General features: G+C 34.1%; 2 protein-coding genes across 2 annotated transcripts in view; one reads left to right on the forward strand and one right to left on the reverse strand.

The window, feature by feature from the left end:
• LOC108753521 overlaps window positions 1-11,506 on the reverse strand; it is a 37,662-nt gene extending 26,156 nt beyond the window's left edge. The window contains 2 exon segments of the mRNA XM_018495155.1: window positions 5,696-5,733; window positions 10,508-11,506. Coding sequence (XP_018350657.1) covers window positions 5,696-5,731 — 36 coding nt within the window. The 5' untranslated portion in view covers window positions 5,732-5,733; window positions 10,508-11,506.
• A 3,116-nt stretch (window positions 11,507-14,622) lies between these two features.
• On the forward strand, window positions 14,623-19,321 carry LOC108753520 (gamma-glutamyl hydrolase A-like). Its single transcript, XM_018495154.1, has 9 exons — window positions 14,623-14,983; window positions 16,774-16,897; window positions 17,180-17,230; window positions 17,303-17,377; window positions 17,472-17,626; window positions 18,303-18,409; window positions 18,544-18,772; window positions 18,852-19,005; window positions 19,162-19,321. The coding sequence occupies exons 1-9, from the start codon at window positions 14,899-14,901 to the stop codon at window positions 19,265-19,267; spliced, it is 1,086 nt and encodes a 361-aa protein (XP_018350656.1). The 5' UTR covers window positions 14,623-14,898; the 3' UTR covers window positions 19,268-19,321.
• The last annotated feature ends 1,333 nt before the right edge of the window (window positions 19,322-20,654 follow it).

Raw genomic sequence — 20,654 nt, forward strand, 5'->3', positions numbered from 1 at the left:
TGGTATTGTAATACAACTGTAACACGCGTGGCGCAAGAACTTCAAATATCTAACGTTTAAGCAAGAATTCGTACTTATAAGCTTCGGAAAATTCACTCAAGTCTTGTAAGAGGCCTTTTACCATTAACAATCTAATAGAAGAAAGCTGTTTCTAGGAATTTTTTAGAATAAAATCTGTGTGAGACGAATTTTCATAGGATTTCTAAAGTTATTATTCTCTCTAGATCTTTAGAGTGAAAATTGAGCCAGTCTTGAAAAAAAAAAGTGAAAACTTTTTACTCTTGAATAAGAATGGTAGATTTTCACTCTTTTGGAGTAAGGTCACTCTTTTAGAGCGAGATTCACTCCAAAAGAATAAAATCCCACTCCTTTTTTGGAATGAGACTTCCTTCCTTAACGTGACTTTCATTCCAAAAGAGTGAAATCTTACTTCAAAAGAATGAAATCTCATTCCTAAATTTGCCACTCTTTTTTCAAGGGCAAAAGTATTTTCACTCTTATTTTCAAGACTGATTCAATTCTCAGTCTTTTATAAAATGAGATTTTACTCCAAAATTCCGAAAAAATAATAGACTTAATAGCTGGTGTAAAGATGTTCCGAGTTACGCATGAGGTGCATGCTGCATTTTATCCCTCTTTATTATTTGGTGAACAACAAGAACAAATGGTGTATCACGTAACTCGAAACGAACCTTGAGTTTAATTGTTTGCTTCACTCGATGAAAATTACTTACTTGAGTATTCTCAGTTAAATCCAGAGGTAACGGTGAGGATGTAACTTAATCTTTATATACAATTATCATGAGAAATTTTTGCATATTACATCCTATTCGTACCATTCTAACGTGATACACGAAAATTCGAGTTACAAAAGGAGACACGAAATAACATCTAAAAAAATCTACTTTCCCCAAATTTCTGGATATAATTATTTTATTTCATATGGGTCCCATACAATAACTTTTTGTAGTTTATTAAGGGTTCGCACAGGGAGGATAAAAATCGGACTTTTTAACATCCTCTTTTCATGATAAAAGTGCCTGCGGCAAACGCTGACATCAGTATTAACATCGGCGCTTGTTCGTGCAATGAAAGTGGTCTAACAAGTCACCAACCATTCAAGTGTATACACACTTGGAACAACGTGTCCCCTGCATTTCTCTCTCTCTCTCTCTCTCTCTCTCTCTCTCTCTCTCTCTCTCTCTCCCCTCCCTCCCATTTCCTCTCACCCTCCTCTCTCGTGGACCGTATTTGCGACTATATGTATTTAAAGCGCTAAAGTGAAAGCGATAGCAAGGGCATTATGTTTGACGGCTGGTCGGCCATAATTGCAGAATACTGTATCTTATTAATTTTACGAACGCCCGTGGCAAGGTAGATCATCATGAGATTATTCCCTGATATGTGATACAATTAAAAATCGAAGTGCAAAACAAAAAACCGGTGATATCTCGATTAAGTGCGCGCAGCTACAATCCTTCAGCAACAAGACCGGACCATATAAGGTTCGCAACGTTCCGCATCCAATAGAATCCATTGAGGACTGACCTTTACATCACCATCCATTTGCAAAACACGCATTTTTCCTAATAATAAATCAAAACTGAAGAACTCGTTCGCGAAATCTTCGAGATTAATAATAACGTTAATTAATTGCTGATTTTCTTATTACCTATGACTGATAACAATAATCATTTACTTGGCGCAAGAGTTTTGCTAATAATACAACGTACACCTAGCTGTAAAATTAGCACTGATGTCATCTGAGATAATTTTTCTTAGGAAAGTGACGTTATTTGTTACGTCATGTTTTACCTTAAAATATAAAGAAGAATTTTGCTAATAGTATAATAATTAACTGAATTAACTTTAGCTTCGATTGGAAGTAACCTTCAGTTATCATATATTTAATTAGTACACAAATTTAATAATAATACAACATACGCGCGTGTGCATTAGCTAAAATCGATGTCGCATCATCAACAGAGTGTGGATCTTTGAAGGTCAAGTAGTTTAGTAAAAAATTGACGTGGCGGAAAATAGGACGATTGATCGCAGCCGCGATCCAACGCAGATCTAACGTAGACCGAGATCTCCTTGAAAAGCTTGAGATCGCCACCCATTACTCCCTCCTTCGCTATTGCAGACACACTCCGCGATACTTGTTAGTTAGTCACTCTTGTATGCAATCCCTACACGGCGCACGCCCCCGCGATATCACGATTTAACGCCGCGAGCAAAATCGCGATTATGTCCCGACGGGGCATTTAAGTATTTAACGTAGACATAAAGCTAGAAAAGGATTTCCGAAAGGACTGTTGCTACGCGTAGGCGAAGGAAATTACGTTCGACTTACGGAGAGCCTAAAGTCATCTGTATTATCGATTAAACGAAATTCATTTTTCTATAACAATTACTTTTTTTCCTCTTTTACAGATTTGAAAATCCTTTTCCCGAATCAAAGTATACGCATTAATACGTGTCTGTGAGATGGAATTTATGCCGAGTACGAAAAAAATTGTTTAAATTGAAATCTTTACAACTTTCTTATCTCCAATATCAGAGCTGTCGATATCGTAACTAATGTTTACTTTATATAAACGCTTTGCGATTTGTACTTGCGAAATTGTGATCGACAGACTAATAGTTTACAGACGATGTGGAATTCTTAGATTTATGTCCATTTCCACCAATGTAGATTAACTTGAATCTCGGTTCAACTTACTCTTCGTCTTTTTCTAATCTTTAGAACTAGAAAAAGACAAAGAGTAAGTTGAACCGAGATTAAAGTTAATCTGTGTTGGTGGAAATGGGCGGAACCGGGTCTTAGACGGGTCTAATTAAAACGCTATTGTTTTACGAAAATGTATATGTGTGCAAGACAGTATTGTTGTAATAGTATATAAAGATATGTCGCATTTTATCGGCAAACCAACGATCTTGTTGGAATTCAGGCTTCTCTTTGGGATCCCCTTAATTGCGATGACTTCCGAAACTACGAGTGCCCACGCGAGTCTTCCGAATACGATCATATCGATCGTATATACCATGCGATTTCATCGATCTCTAATCGGAACGGATGATTTCGTCAGCGAATCCTTGGATCTGCGTAGACGAGTAAGGTCGCATCTCTTATGGCTATTGCGCACTGGACGAAATGAGTGACGAGCGATATCCAATAAGAATTTTTTATTTTATATCGTCACGTACAAAAATGCAGAGCTTTCATTGGATATCACTTGTGGTTCATCACGTCTAGTGCAAGAGGCACTCTCAACACGTTAAATAGCAGCTCGATTATTGGATGACGTTGATATTTCGCAGCGAGAAATGAAATGTGTTTGTCTTAGACGAGAGTTTTTTTTTATTTTTTCCTCTGTTCGTCATACGAAGTATTTAACCTTTCGCATGATCTTCTTTCATTAGTGATGATTTACTGAAATTTTTTTCCACCAGAGCCGGAAAGCGATCCCACGACTATTGTGAGTACAATGACATAATCCGTACTCACAGTCCTTCGAAACCGCCGTAAAACAGTCGTATTTAAATAATAAATATCTGCGTTTACCATACTTGTTTATCTATGCCGTCTTCCAATGCCACTATGAAAAATATATATAGTGTATTGCGTTATACAAATTTTGAATGGCTTTCTCATTATAAATAGTAAATTTCTTCCTCATCTTTCTCTTTCTTTTTTGTATTTATATAAAACAAAATTTGCTTATTTATTCTTGTTCTCTATTTTAATCATTTTCTACACTTTCATTTTCGATACTATTTCCGCTGTAATTAAAGAACTACCATTAAGTGATATCAACACGGTAGTGTCGCTGCGCTTGGCTTAGCGCCGAGACACTAGCGTGTTTCCCGATACCTGATGAGGAAAGAGAGAGAGAGAGAGAGAGAGAGAGAGAGAGAGAGAGAGAGAGAGAAATATCAGTTGAACATACTCCTTCGTTGACAATTTAAAAAACTAAGCAACGACACGCATTGATGCCGGATTAGAGAGAAAAAAGCACTCATATTCCGTTGCCATATGCCATAAAATTCCTCGAAAGCCGTCCGACAACTTTCTCGAAAAACTTACCTATTTGTAAAATTTTTAATTGACGAACACGTTGATCGAGTATTAAGAATGCGGCTGTTTAATGCCTATGCGGTTCAACAACCACTCAGACATCTTTTTTGAAATATGTCATGTGCGCCAACAAAGAATTACATAATGTGCCACATATTTAAGCAACACGCGTATACCACGCGGCACAATAGAAAGTGTGTGTACATTACAGATACCATTAATCCACGCCTAAGGTAAATGTCCCAGTGACCGGACAAGTATAAATATACCCATGTCCGGACATGCCTAGGTCGGTATTCATAGTTTTTATTTTAAGACATTACTTATCTTAAGTAATGTCTTAAGATGTTAATACGGTCCTATGATTGGTTCGTGACATCTTAAGACTGTACTAAAGACGACTAATTTATTACGTACTAAAATCGACTATAAATACCGACCTTACAATCCGTTTCATGAAAAAATGTACACTCTTAATTTAAGATGATTAACGGCAGCACCCACCTCTTTTATAACAATGGAAACCTTGAAGCGTGTTCTTTGTTACGCTTTGTTGTCATTTCAAGCGTTACTTTTTATTGAAACTTTCAAAATGAATCCAAAGTATCTTAAGCGTTACGAGGCAGTGTTCTTAGTTTATATAGAGAAATAAAAGAACCAAAATTGACATATGCTCGGACTTCAAAATGTTTCAGTGGTAAATGTTTATAATAGGGGAATTTAGTTTCAATGAATTTGATCTTGACATATGTTGTGTCAAGATTGCGACTTTTTTTATTAATAACTTTTTAACATGTAACGAATATCAACTAAAACCTATTGGAGGATCACTTAAAATCACGATCTTGACAACGAGGTGATATCGAGGTTAAGGTCATTGAAGCTGGGTTCCCTATTGAAAATATTTATCCTGTAATGACGAAATTATTGATACATTACAGTCGTATAAAAATCTCCGAATTGACTAAATAAAAAAATCCTTTTATAGAATTAAAGTAGACGCGAAATTAGGAAGTGGGGAAGTGGATTTTATATTAAAATAGAAACAAAAGGTAAAAAATTCATATTTTTCAGCTCGTACAGATATCACCTAACGTAGACGGTTTTGTTTCTCTAGATACTCTAGAAAAGTTCTATTTTATATATTGCATATATATATAAGTCTCTCTTCTCTTAAGCTCGTAAAAAATAAAATTACATTGGACCATCTGAATTACGTGAATAAACAGTATTGAGTTTATAGAGCTAAGATTAAAAGCTTAAAAATAATTTGTATCGATTTGCAAATCATGTAGTGTATACGCGTGTGACTAGTAAAAACTTTCAGTATAGTAAACAGAGTAACTGTGTCTAGCAGGTGACAGAGTTTGCAAAACATGGCGTTGCAATATATTATAATAAGGACTGATGTATGCGTTTGAATGAGACAGAACGATGATGTAAGAAATAAATTAAAGATGTCACTGTTATCAACATTTGTAATTTAAAATTTAAAAAATCTATACTACAGACATCGATCAAATTTGGCCATCACCAACATTCCCATAAAATGTCTCGTTCATTCAAGGTAAATTTTCTTGTGCGCAGCAAAAGAAACAGTTTGTGTTTACTCACCACTAGAAATGCCAGCACGATTCCTCTCCAGTCCATAGCTAAAATAATAGAAAAAAATCTTATTAATAACTAGGTCGAACTCGCATACTCATGCGCGTAAGATCAATCGCGCAAACATCGTCTACGCCATGCAAGAGGCGCCAAATACAAAAATTTTTCATTTTTCGTATATTCTTAAGGTATACACAAAACGTAAATCAGATATACTAAAAACATAAATGTATAAAATATTTTTACAATATATCTTGTAACAAAATAAATGTTATAAGATGCTTATTTGATATACGCATCGTCTATTCTATCGACATGTATTCCCGCTTTTTTCTGAATTGAAAAATATAAATTTCTTTCAAACTGTACGATTAATTGTGATGAAACTGTACAAGAGCAAATGTAAGTATTTACTATATTAAAGAAAAAAATTTCATTGACTTTTATAATAATTCTAGAAAAGAATTTTCGAAGAGAAAGAAAATAATTGTTGTACAAAAGTTATTGCGTTTAATCGGTAAAACAGACGACTTTAGGGCTCCCTTAAAACAACTGAACAATTTCACTCTACGAGTACATACCGGATTATTCTTTCTTTATTATACAACAGCGCTCTTTCTGTCAACTTTGAGCTCCAATTATACCCGTACACATCTTTTAGCTTTATATTAATTCTACTTAATCTACAGAAGACCTATGCAGAATACCTATCATTCCTCCATTCTATTCTATAATTCAATTTGAAACATCGAGGTAGCCTTGCGTTCTTCCTTCACCCCATTTTATGAACAACAATTTAACTATTTGCGGTTGTAAAAAAAAAAAAGAAAAAGAAAAATAATCGCGACATTTCTCCGCACCGTCTCCACGAGTGAGGGTTAAGGACAACCTCGGCGTTGAGATAACCAGTGAATGTTTTTAGGCGAGTTAGTATAATAGAGCTCCGTTTGGATGCAGACACTCGCAGACCTCGTAGAGCCCGTCGAGAAAGCGACATGCTTGTTCGCGAAGGCGGTGGTGATGGTGATGGTGGAGGCGGTGTCGGTGTCGGCGGCAATGCACGATGCAACATTCACTTTTTAATACGGCACGATAGACAGCGGCAGCAGCGGCGGCGGCGCGCGGCGATGGAGCATAGTCGACCTCGACCAACCTCGACCACCACCGGACCACCATGGTTGGCTATGACCGGTGTGGCCACCATTTTCGCACGCGCGCGCCAAGTCCATTTTGATGGTTAACGCCATCAAAACTGTGTATTGCGGCAAGCTCCGTGATTTACGAGACCGCGCCGAGATTATTACCGAGATCGACATGTCGTGTAGATATGCCATGGTCCCGCAGTTTCCACCTTTCTTACAGCATGGAGGAAGGGGCGGGTACTTACAGCGGTCAGATTTGTGATCGTAACCAGGGGCGTGTCAATTGCGCACCAGGGACGTGCCTCTAATTAATTTGAGAGAAGTCTATGACAATATTTGTGTGCAGTTACCCAAAGAAGCGTTACCGATCCTCATCTGCCACTAATATGCGATAAAAGTTACATTTTCAATATTCTTTTCTTCTCTTATTTCATCGTTAATCTACTCTAGAATTTTATACGTTAAATTCGGTACTTTAACTTCATTATATAAAAAAATTAGACATTTCTATGTGGTAACTCAATTTACTAAGGGACCACCTTAACAAGCCATCGGTATGGATTCCCGCTGTCCGATCGAGTTGAAATTTGGTTTTTTTTATTTTTTTTTTTTGTAAATTGGAATCATTCTGAGGGGTTTACCGCGGAAAAATTAAAAAGTCAAAAAATATGGATATACACCTTACATATTAATAGTAATTGCATATCAACAGATTGAATGATTTGAGTAACGAATACGAACAGGTGTTCTGGCAGCGGAAACAGTTGTCGCGCAGGTGATTTAAAGTGCCGATTCGTACACGGAAGAGAATACTAATCGAAAAGTTCAAGAATAATCTACCGAATAATTTACGTGGGAACAATTTCACACTTACAAATTTTCTTTTCTCCATTAAAAAATTACGAAGAAAATAATGATAATTTACAGGGATGCACCGGATCGTAAAATTACCGGATACCGGATATCGGATATCCGGACAGAATGTAACATCGGACATCCGGTATCCGATCGGATATCCAAGAAGGCACTTCTTCGAGTCGAATATCCGACGTTTTCCGGATATCCAATCGGATTCCGAAAAAGTGTCTTCTAAAGAAGAAAAGCTTATAGAGAAAAAGATTATAATTTCGCAACAACGTATAAGATATTATGCATACTTGTTTCTAACAAAAGTGTAAAATAAATCTAGTATATTTCCTCACCTTTACATTCACATTCTAATATTCTTATATAGTTTACGAACATTATATTTCGAAATGAATCAAATAAATATTACTTTATAATAATTACAATTCAAATAACAATATTGATAAATTATATAATAATACAATCAAAAATCAGTAAAAATGAAATGATTAATTAATGGATAGTTTAATATCGGTATATATAGTGTGAAATATGATACCAAGCGTTAAAATCATCGGAGACTTCGATGCCTGCATACCAAAGCGTGTAAAACAAAGGAGAGTTCAATATTGTGGCTCTATGACGATGATAATCTGCATATTTTATTCTTGTACGAATTAAATTTTTCTACGTATAATAATTGCGGAAAAATGATTATAAATTTTAAAACTATTTTACGCTAGAAATCATGCATATTTAAAAAATAAATCAAATTTACGATTATTTTATTGCATACCACAGTTCATTCTAAGATTGCTCTCCATTAATAATAACTTTGAAATATTCATCCGACATGATATTGGTGACTTAATATCTACATATTTAGTTAACATCCGCCCACAATGCGATGAGCGCGATGAACAGCTAAGCAAAACCTTGAGCTCGTTCTCATTGAATAATATTCATTTAAAATGGTTATAAAATTAACATTATTCATTTAGTAATCAATTCATTATAACAGATTTTTCAGATATTAATTTACACAAGAACGCTATTAATAATTTCACAAAACTACTTTTATTATGTCGAAGAATATGCTAAATATTATTAAAATTATTATTGATCGATTCAAATAATAATTGTTTTAGGCTATTTCGATTTGATTTTATAAAAATGATTTAATGTAAAATCGAAGAAATAGGTTTTAGATTTTAGATCAGACGGCAATTTATAACAAAAATTTGAAGAGAAATAAAGATTTAAAATGCTATGTATAGTATCAAAATTTTGAGAAAATATGCACATTATAATGTGCATCGGATTTGAAATTAAATTATTTCTTAACTGTATTGAATAGAGAATGTTATTTTATATTTTGTATAATATTTTAATTGTATTGTACTATAATAATTGAGAATCGCGAAGAAACCATTGCAACATTGCAAGCGCCGGCCTTGAATATCCGTCAACGTAACCATCACGAGAAATTGTTTACGTGAAGAAATAACGCCATTTTTTTGCAATTGAGAAAACTAAGGTCTAATATTTATTTAAACCTAATAAAATTATGCAATTAGAAAATACTTTCTAAAGTAACGCCTAAGAGATCTACTTGTAAGATCAACATAACAAAGTGAAAACGATGTCTAAAAATATTTTCTAAATCAGCGAATTAAAACTTTGCGAAAGTTTAATATTTGAACGTATCAATTTTTTCATTTTTTTAATGTATATTTTCATAATTATATAAGTATCTAACACATCAATAGACGTCGAACGAGCGTACATGTTAATCGCAGTAATATTTGTATTACAAAGTGCATCATAATTTGTTAAATTCATATAAGGTAACTCCAATTTACGCCTCGCCTACGCTTTAGAAATCAGAAAAAATAAAAGGAGTGGAAGTAATTACATGCAACCACTCTGTGTTTTATATGTCTTATAATTTCAATCTTTACTGTTAATATTAATAAAACCACTATTAATTGAATTGATTTATCAATATTTATCAATGTCATAAGTAGCACAGCCATGTATTATAACTTACGTAAGATAATTACTGTAGAGAGAGCAAAAGATTAACTTAACGGTTATTTGATGATACGTAAGTATAAAAAGATAATAAAAGATACATAGTAAAACACAAGTGATTAGTTTTCGCATTTTTGGTTCAGATTGATATTTTGTATATCTCATCTGTTGGGATATTCGGCAGTTTTAGCGAGTGGAATTTATACCCAAAACATACAAAATGTGTACGCAAACTGAATTCAGCGCATTAAATGCATAACATGAAACAAGTACCTCATATTACAACACTTGTAATATGTGTAAAAGATTAGAATTATTATCTATACTTTGTATGTGTACATATTTATCATTCTTATTCTGTAATAAAACTTTGTAAACACATTTTGTTAAGTTACTGTGTTGATTTTACGACTTATTTCTAAGAATTATTTATAATTCTTTTTATGAGCCATACATTTCTTCTCTGTAGGATATACAGTAAAAATGCAAAGGCTTCAAAAAATTATTTTTTAATAAAAAAAAAAGTATTTCAGATTTCTAATATTTGTTTCATAGTAGTGAGCAGCACAAAGTTTCTATTGGTGTTGTTTATTTACTCTAAACATAGTGAATAATACTCGATAAATAAAGAAGTTTTTTGATGTGATACCGGAGGGAAATTACCTCCATATTATTATTTTTATGATTTCCAAGAAATTTCACAATTAAAAAGATATCCCACATTTTGAAATGCTAATTCAATGATAAAATTTAATTTTAAGTTTCTAGAGACGATAGTAGTTACAATAAAGATTCTTACCTGCTGTTGTATTTTTTCTAAATCTCCCGAAAATAATTTGGGCTTACTCGCACTGCGTCGCGAAGCTTAACACCGAAATTCCTCTCTTTTTGTCGCGCGTTCGCGACAACTTTAGAAATGAACGTGATCGAATCAGCGAATGAAGCTGCGCGATAACGCGATCAATCGGTCCTATCGATCATCTGTGATCTCAGCTGCGGTGGATCTTCGTTGATTTTGTCAAGTGTCGAAAACGCGTCCTCGCCGGCCACAGAGTCCACCTTCCGTACGTCGACATCCCAAAAGGATTGCTACTCTTTCTTCCGTTTCTGTATCGCGCTTTCTTGAGAATTTCACGATTTACCTGCGATCTCTCTCGTAAGCACGGACGAGTTTCCCGATCGAACGACTCCAGCCGTTCTTCCGGTAACACTTTGACGCGACGAGTCAATTATTTATTAGCCTCCTCTCGATCAGCTGAATCGTTTTATACAGACGGCGCGCGTGCGGCGCCCTTCGAACGCCGCAACGATTTCGAATGAGTGTATCCTCCGCGCGCACGAAGTGAATGTCCTTCGAGTCGTTCGAATTTTAAAGTCGTCTCAGTCGGAATCTCGATTGTACGGGAAAAATTACGTACAAATTTCTCATTTTTATCTTCATTTACTTTTTATTCAATTTGTTTCATCCGAGGGATTAGAGTGCCATTTAATAAATCAATGTGTCAGGTGTATTGCTGTATATCGTGTGATATACAGCAATATTTGATGAAATATTGGAGAAGCCTATTGTTTTAATAAAGAGTCATCCGCGTCGCGTATTTTTCATCCATCCTTCATCCCTCGTTCCTCAAAGTTCATTTCCCGTTTTCCGCTCCGTTCTCTTATTTATGACACTGCACTGCACCTGTTAGTTCCACGAGTCTCCATAGGTCAAACGGAGAACGGACGGCAAAAAGACGCGTCGCGGAAACAATTCCGTGACAATCGACGCGAGATTCGAGACTAAACTCGACTGCACTCACTGAACCCGAATAGCTCGCTTCGGCTTCGGCTCGCGGCGCGATACTTCGTGCTTCCTCGTGAGATGCGCGCGCAGAAGAGAGTGAGAGGGGAGAAAGGAACGGCTGAGTTATAGAAAGAAATAAATGATCTCCCTGCGTGCGAGGGAGAAAGCGGACGAGAGAAACGATTGCATTGGACGGAGATGGAATAACCAATCGCGCGCGCGCGCATCTCTCTGCGAGAGAGAGAGAGAGAGAGAGAGAGAGAGAGAGAGATGACATGCTGCAATTTTAAATCTCAAGGAAAGGTATAGCGAGTTGAGGCGATCGAAGACTGGTAGGAGTGATAGGCGGAGGAAGTTCTGCATGAGAGCCTCTTTTGAAGGAAAGGAAAGGAAATGGATAAAGAAAGAGGGAGAAAGAGAATTGTATGTTCTACGGAGAGTGTGTTCTTAACGCTCGCAACCCTCATGGAATCATTTCATCCTTGTTATGTAATAGGGTTATTTGTCATATATTAAATAAGGACAAATAATGGTCGTGAGCGTGTAAGCGCCAAATGAAACGTACTGGGAGTATGTTTGTGGAATAAGAAAAGGTAGCGAAATGGATGTGAGAGAAATGATACGGGCAAAGATTTGATCGCGTAGCATGCTCCAACATGCTCCAATATGCTCCTACCATAGCTTCAGGTCTGTTCGTTTTAGCTATGTAAAGTTCTTGCAGGATTCATCTTTTTTCCTTTTCTCTCCATGTTGGAGAAAAAAATCAACTGCAAGAAGTTCAGTTAAAAAGAACAGGCTTTTGTATCCATATATGCTCTAATGAGGGCGTTCGAGTGAATAGGAACTATGATTGGAGCATATTGGAGCATGTAGGCGCACGTGACGTGAATAGACCTAAGAAACAGCTGTGACCGGTACGAATAAATGACCAAGATAGATGATTGCCGATAAAACAGATATGGGGCAATATATAAATATATAAATGTTGAAAGAGAAGGAAAGAAAAAAAAATGGAGGTGAGCATACGTGTAAGGAAAAAGAGTGAAAGTGAGTGAGTGGGGTGTAGAAAAGATAAAAAAAAGATCGCACATCCTCTGTATTTCTTGTTCGATTAGCGGACGTCACGCAACTCGCAAGAAAAATGCTGTAGGCTTGAAGTAGGAGGTTGGAGAATGTAGGCGACAGAGAGGGAGGAAGATGGAATGGGATTACGTCATCGTTTGAATTATCGTACAATGTCATCACGATTATAGTCCTTCCATGTATAGGAAAAGGATATTTCTTCCGATTATAAAATTACTTGCTCTAATTGTTAAAGAAAATTAATTTTCTTCTGTCCAATTTATTAAACTCTAGATAACTTTATCCTAGAAATATTTCCCAGGATACAATGGAGATATTTCCTGGATAAGATTATCCGCAACTTATCTGGAAGTGAAGAAATATTGGACATTAATAATTTCTCTATCCTTAATTTTATTTCTAAAGTTGAACAAATCCCGGACTTCATTTGTTGCCGATAAACAAAATATTTCGTGAAATGTTACTATATATGCCTCTCTAATCTTATTCCCGCACACAAAAATGCAAACCAATAAGACGTAAGCAGTAATGGAATTTGTCAGTCATCGTAGAAAATACATAACCCAGTACAAATCAGATAGATACAATATTGGCATAAAATTGATCATCAATATTAGCTCGCATTTGTAAAGTAGCTTCTGTAATCAATATTGGAAATCAATATTGACCCAATATTGCATGTGAAGAATGGAAATGTGAGTAATTCATTACTTGTAACGAAACCTGAAATAAGACATTGGAGCATATTACACTCTGCACACTATTGCTTTCTGAAGAAGTGGATGTCAACTACACAACAATATCCATTTTTTTTCCAACGATTTATTTTCATCACGAGCACCGCAAAAAAAAAATAAATATTGTTATGTAATTTACATCTATTTCTTTAGAGGGCAGTAGTGTACATTTAGAGGACATTTTGCGGTTATAAGAAAAAAAGGTCCTTATTTTCTTTCTCTATTACAAGTAACTTTTTTGATAACTTTCTGATATCAGAAATAATACATGAATCACATATTAGTTTCCGAGAGAATTCTAAGAGAGAGCTCGTACCAGTTTTTTCACTGTTACCATCAAAGTCGCTCGTATACTATTGCCAGTGCATTCATATTCGATTTAGGAACTACGTGGCTACATCCATTTTCTGACCCTGTCGATAGCACAGAAAACGTCAAAAGTGGATGTGGTCCGAAAAGCTATTTTCCGACATCGATAAAAAGTAAAGATCAAAAATTTTGCATTAATATACATATATACATATATCATACGTAAACATAAAAATATACAATACTACACACACATGCACGAACACAGTATACGTTTACTAAAGTTTTTTATCATATATGTTTCTTTTCAAAAATAAGAGCACAGGAAAATAAAATTATTTCTATTTAATCGGAAAAAATTCACTCATTTCTTAACTAAAAAACAGATTTTAAAAACAATTTACCATTTTTTTTTTACCTATTACTAATTACGACCCAAATAGTACAGCAGCGCTTGCAAAGCGCTAAAAAACCGATTATATGTGCTTTGCAGCAAACGAGAATGGATTGAAATGAATGCTTTTCAATCCTGAATGCATTTTTATTCATTTATAGGAATTGCATGGAGCATATCTCTATGCCTTTCAATCTAAAAATAATATTAGCTTTTTCTGTGCATTGTGAATACTGTCCGATTCAAAATTTTGAATAGGAAATGCAGTTTCTCAATCCAATTGAATCTAATTGAATCCTATTGAATCCAATTAAACCCAAAAAAAAAAGTATTTGCTATTTAAAATACGCGCGCATTCGGATAGAAAAAAATTTCAATCCATTTTAATCCATTCTCGTTTACTGGATTGGCTGTGTTTAGAAATTACATTCAGATAACTCTAAGCTATAAGTTACGTTACGTATATTATAGCAAAAATGTACACTGGAGTTATATCGCGCAGTTCTTGTAAACCTAGAATTCTAATTGGCTGTACAAACAGCGTTGATAGCATTAGCGTTCATAAGCTACATAACAATTATATACGTTATTATATTAGATAAGTTATTACATAACGCTACACTGATAACATTTCCGAGAACACCCTTGGAAAATACGATACTTTACAAATACTGCGACGTATTTAATTGATTAGCCGAAAGAAAGAGTTTTACTAATTAATTAATTAAAAGTGTTTCAAAGCATTTGTGATATTGTCAAGTCGACTTGGTAGCCTGTTATCCAACATATTTTTTAATTAACAGCGAGGGCGTATACGTTGTTTTTTCTCACTGTGTGTTTCTAGAAAGAAAACTCTACAATTTTATTATATATACTTCATAATGAATTCTCTATGGGTGTTTCTATTTACAATATTTGTCTTTACAGTCGTGAAAACTAAAGAGTTGAACAATCGGCCGATTATCGGTAAGTCTTCGAAAAAATCTTGAACCTACGTAAATCGGCTGCGTATTACGTATCTTTGCCCTACTAAGGTTAGGTACCCTATCCTACCCTACCCAACCTAGGTCGATGCAAATAAAAGTATTCGTTTTGTCTCTCAGGGTTGGTCCGAGTGAACCCAGTAGCGTACTTGAAATATAGGATTCACACTGCGTACGACATCTGACATTCATTGTTATGATGAAGGTCGAACGTCGTATGACGGATATTGTACATAGTGTGAAACCTACATTTCAAGTACGCTGGGTTCATTCGAAGCGATCCCGAGCTGCTCCCGAGGGACAAAACGAACAAAATGACGTTTTTCTCTACTATTGTTATATTTAAGAGCCATCATAACTTCATTAAAAAATTAAAAAATAAAATTTAAATTCAAAAAAGGATTTTAAAGCTTGAAAATTTTACTTTCCAAAACTGACCATATTTTCTGAATTTATGTGAATTTGATAATTTTTACATACAGAAAATTTACAGCTGAAAAAAATGAAAAATTTTTTTCTCACTTCGTAGGTCTGTCACGTGCCCCAAAAAAATTGAAAAAAAAAATGTTGATATCTTTCAATTGATTGAAGGTTTGAATAAGTTTGCTCTACAAAATTATTTTTTAATAATGTTCCACCGATTTTTTCTTCCCGAGTTACTCACGGACTAAGTCAAAAAGATGCGTTCTAAATGATTGTTCATAACTCCATTAAAAATCATTATATCAGAATAAGAAAAATATAGATTCTTAAAGTTGAAACTTTGCTCCATCGAAGGGTATAACAGTCGCTAACTTTTTGAGAATATTGTATAATATATTGGAAAAGGAAAACCATCATTTTATAATATGGAAAATAGTCATTTTATTTGCCAATCAACCTAAATCGACATACTGCGATCACATTTTCATTTTCTATGGCCGCATGCGTTTTTGGTCTTTCTCACTACAGTAAAAAAAACGTGTGTTAAAAAGACCCTGCTCTCCTTTTGTTATGTGTAAAAAGTTGTAAATTTATGTGGGATCGTTCATGGATTTACAACTTTTCAAGGGCGGTTTCACATAGGTTTCCAAGTTTGCAAATAAAGCAAGATTTAATTTAAAAAAAACTAATTTTGATTTTACGAGAAGGGGTGGAGCAGCGGAAATCTTTCGCACATATACATATATATACATATATATACATATACATATATATACATTTATACGCACATATACATATATATGTATTTAGCGATTGCAGAGAGTTCCGCCTTCTTTCCCTCTCCTTTTCTCACTCCTCGCTTGCAGAACGATAATAAGCATAATTGATTCTTACCTGTGGATACAACAATCGCTTTGCCGACTTGAACTCGCCTAATGTTTCACTAAAATTGTTTGTTTCAATATTTGTTTATAATTTAGCAATCCAACAAACTTCATATAACATTAAAGGAAATTCGATTGATGATTGATTTAAGTCAAATTAATTGAAGATCGCTCGATTGACGATTGATTCGAGAAGACTTAATTGAAAGTCGTTTAATTGACAATTGATATGAGCAAATTCAATTAAAGATAATTTGATTAACGATTGATTTAAGAATGTATTCACTTTTGGCTTCAAAAAAATTGAAATTTTGTTTCACTTTTAATTCTAAACCTTCCAGAATATATTTTCAAATATTTTCAGAACTCGAATTGCTTACTCATCTTATAGATAATCGATTTTTCTTGAAATAGTATTTTCCAAAGTAATTGTCATGGTAATAATTTGTGCGTATGTTTCTTTAAGGTATTCTGACGCAGGAAATAAGTTATAACTTAAATAAAACATATCCTAATCAGTATCACAGTTACATCGCTGCATCGTACGTGAAATTCGTGGAAGGTGCCGGCGCTCGAGCCGTACCGATTTGGTAATTACACAAATTTTTGTTATTATATTCTTCCCTTGTCATTATACTCGTTCAACTTGAAAATGTATGCATATATATGGTTGCTATGCATATGTATGATTAAGCCCGATAAAAAGAAACGACGTTAAGTTATTAAAAAAGTAACAGTAACTTTATTACAAATAACGAGCTGATTACTTTTCCCAACCCTATTCGTAGCTAGAGAAAATATCTTGGTATTTTATTTGATTTAATAATTATATAATAACAGATTAAAATATCATAACTCGTAACTTTGTATAGGATTGGTGGAAACACGTTGTACTATGAGGACATCTTGAGCAAAGTCAATGGGTATATAATATTCTACTACTTTTAAAACGCTATTAAATATGTATAATTGTCGCAATATTTTTTTCTATATAGGGTTCTCTGGCCGGGAGGATCGACGTATTTCTTTAATAAGGAAGGATATGCTGACGCAGGCGCCAAGATTTATAGGTAACTATAAAATAAAAGGGCAATGATAATGTTTTGAAAGTGATTTCAATCATTCGGATATATGTATTTTTTTTTTTTGCTTATTTATCGATAGAATCGTAAAGAGAATCAACGAAGAAGGCAAATACTTCCCAATATTCGGTATCTGCCTTGGCTTTGAACTCTTGACATATGTCGCCACGAATCGCGTTGAGCACAGAACACGATGTTCCAGTAACAATCAGCGTCTTCCACTAGAATTCACACGTGGTAAATACTTTTTTCAACGATTTTCTATTTTTGTTGACAAGTCAAGTTTCTTGAAAATATACGAGAACGCGAGAGCGTTCATCGAGTTACATACCACATTTATAAACGTCAGACGCAATCTGAATAAATAAAATCTTACCTACATTAAATTTTTTGCGTCGATGGCTTTGCGTTTTGGCTCCAGAACTCAAATTGGACAGGCCTAGTCTACATTATTGCTGAGGATGATCCAAAATGTCTGTTCCGAAAAAACTGTAATGTTTAATAAATTAAAATAATTAATATAAGATAATTGCGCTTCAAGTATCACGCCGTACTCTCATTGTCTATATTGTTTCATTTGTTTTTAAAATATTGAGTAAAATCTACTGAGTAAAAATCTCGTGTACACGCGTGCATGTAATGATATAAGATAATAAATTATAAAACAATTAATAATAATACAAAATGTAATTAATAATAGTTAATAATTTACTTGAGATGTAAAAGAACATTCCAGATTATTGTTTTTACAAAAAAACAACTAGAAGAAAACCAGAACCCAAGACAATACGCCAAAACCATATGTTTATTTATATCCATTTATGTCCAATTATTCTAAATAATTATTTTTAGATTAACGGAAATTGCTTCTTTATCCGAACCTGTTTCTTCAAGAAATATAAACTTTTTTCAGATTATACAGAAAGCAAGTTGTTTAAAAATGCGCCACTGAATGTTTTGAGGATTTTGTCTGAGCAGAACGTCACAGCGAATTATCATCACTTTTGCATCACAAAAGAGGTGTTCTCCTTAAAAATTATTAGTTTGGGAGTGCAAATTAAGAAAAACAATTATATATGACAAATTATAAATTATATAAAGGATTCATATAAAGGATTAATATTAAGTATAAATATTGTTTTTCTATTCTTTAGATTTTACGTCATGACAAATTAACCAAAAAATTTCACGTGTTATCACTAAATCATGATGAAAATGGCTTGGAATTCATTTCCATATTGGAACACAAGCAGTTCCCGTTCTATGGATTGCAATTCCATCCGGAAAAGAATCTTTACGAATGGGTAATCGGGAAGAGAATTCCTCACTCAATCAATGCTACTATAGCATCTCAATATTTCGCCAACTTTTTCGTTAATGAGGGTAAGTAAAAATATTAACAATCAACATTGTCAATTTCCGTTTCGCGTACCAAAGAATGAGATTGATTTTCTTTGTACAGCTCGTAAAAATTTCAACGAATTTCCAAAACAAGAGGAGCAACGGAGTCTGATCTATAATTATCCTGTTACTTACACGGCGCTGCAGAGTTCGTCTTTCCAACAGTGTTACATGTTTAAGAAAAGCGATCGCAATAACTTCTTCTACAGAAATTTGTAAGATGTAACATTAATTCTTAAAATAGGAAACACGTCGTACGTCTTTTCCATGTACACAAACATTTTTCTTATTTTCTTTATCACAATATTTTTTAAATAGACTTTGTTCGCTTTTTAACTTCACACAACTAATTAAATTGACTACTTTACTAGAACACCAAGAAATTCTTTTCCGGTCGTCCAACCTTTTGGCGAACAATTTCCGTTCCACCGTGGAATTTATAACTGGTCTTTCTACGTACACAATTTTCAAGTTTAGCAATACGATCATATCTTTGTAACATCACTGCGTTTTTATTATTGCATAACTGAAGAAGGCCTAATCGAAAGGCCAAAACATATGTAATATTTTTAATTGATTATAAAATATAATATTCATTATGTAATATATTCTTCATTTTTCTTAACACAAAATTTGAAATTTAGACTCTTACATGCCCTTTAATATATTTATTGTTTATTAAATAGACTCGACGATTTTTTACTTGCGTGGACGTGTTAGATGAAAATAAAATTTAATTAATTTAACGAAATATCAAGTGTCGTTAGTACGATAAGACAGCACTGGGGAACACAAAAACAAAAGAAAATTGGTACGCGCAATTTCCACATTTAACATAACACCAGTGTATATTGTGTCACAACTGGGATACATAATATTACAATGGTGCATAATAAAATTCTATACATATTTTCGTTCTATCTAAAGTAAATAATATTTTTTTTTAATCTTTTTTTCCATCACCACGTTTTTCTCGCTCTGAGTCGAAGCGCGAGCTATTACTACGTTCGTGCATTGCAGACGCATATGTTGCACTGCGACTCTAGGTGCGATGTCGCGAAAAGACGGCAGAGAATAATGATGCCCAAAACACCGCCAATAACGCCGACATCGTGTACGCGTGAACTCGCTTCGATCCAAAACGTCGAACGCTTAGATCTTGACTGCTTGCCATTAATCTTCTTTTATTTTTATCTTTAAACAAGCACGAAACTAAACCTCTTAAAAGCATGAATCAACTCTTAGTTTTTATCCTTGTAACGTATGATAGTTATCATTATTAATAATCATAATAATTCATATAAACATTATTTCTATTTATTCCTTGTTACATGTTCTTCTTAGTAATGTTGTGGGATGTATAGACCAAAGAAATTCCTTCTTCATTCTCTATCTTCTCTTTTCTCTTTACACGTGTGTGTTTCGTCGGGAAGTATGTTTTCTGCCTTTGAGGAAAAAATGAATCTGATTGTTTTTCCCCGGCGAGTCACTTGTGTATGTTACAGAGTATATATACATAATGTATATAAGCACGAAAGCAATATATATATTATACATATATATTTGTCCATCCCAAAGTGGATAAGTTCGCGATCATTCGCGTGTTCTCTTTTTCTTTTTATCTATGCTTACTTATTATCGCCTTCACCTCTTTTACTTTTTTTTCTCGAGAATATAACAAAGGTCTATGCATAAATGTAGGTAAATTCCGCACGGTATTTCATGTATAAGATGACCCTGCAATACACTGAAATTTTTCACTGTTCGTTACTTTAAATAGTACATATGATATCTCTAACTGTATTTCTCAATGCTTATTTTATATATATTTATATATATATATATATATATATATTCATTATAT

The sequence above is a fragment of the Trachymyrmex septentrionalis genome, unplaced genomic scaffold (assembly GCF_001594115.1).
Source record: "Trachymyrmex septentrionalis isolate Tsep2-gDNA-1 unplaced genomic scaffold, Tsep1.0 scaffold7, whole genome shotgun sequence".
NCBI lineage: Eukaryota > Metazoa > Arthropoda > Insecta > Hymenoptera > Formicidae > Trachymyrmex > Trachymyrmex septentrionalis.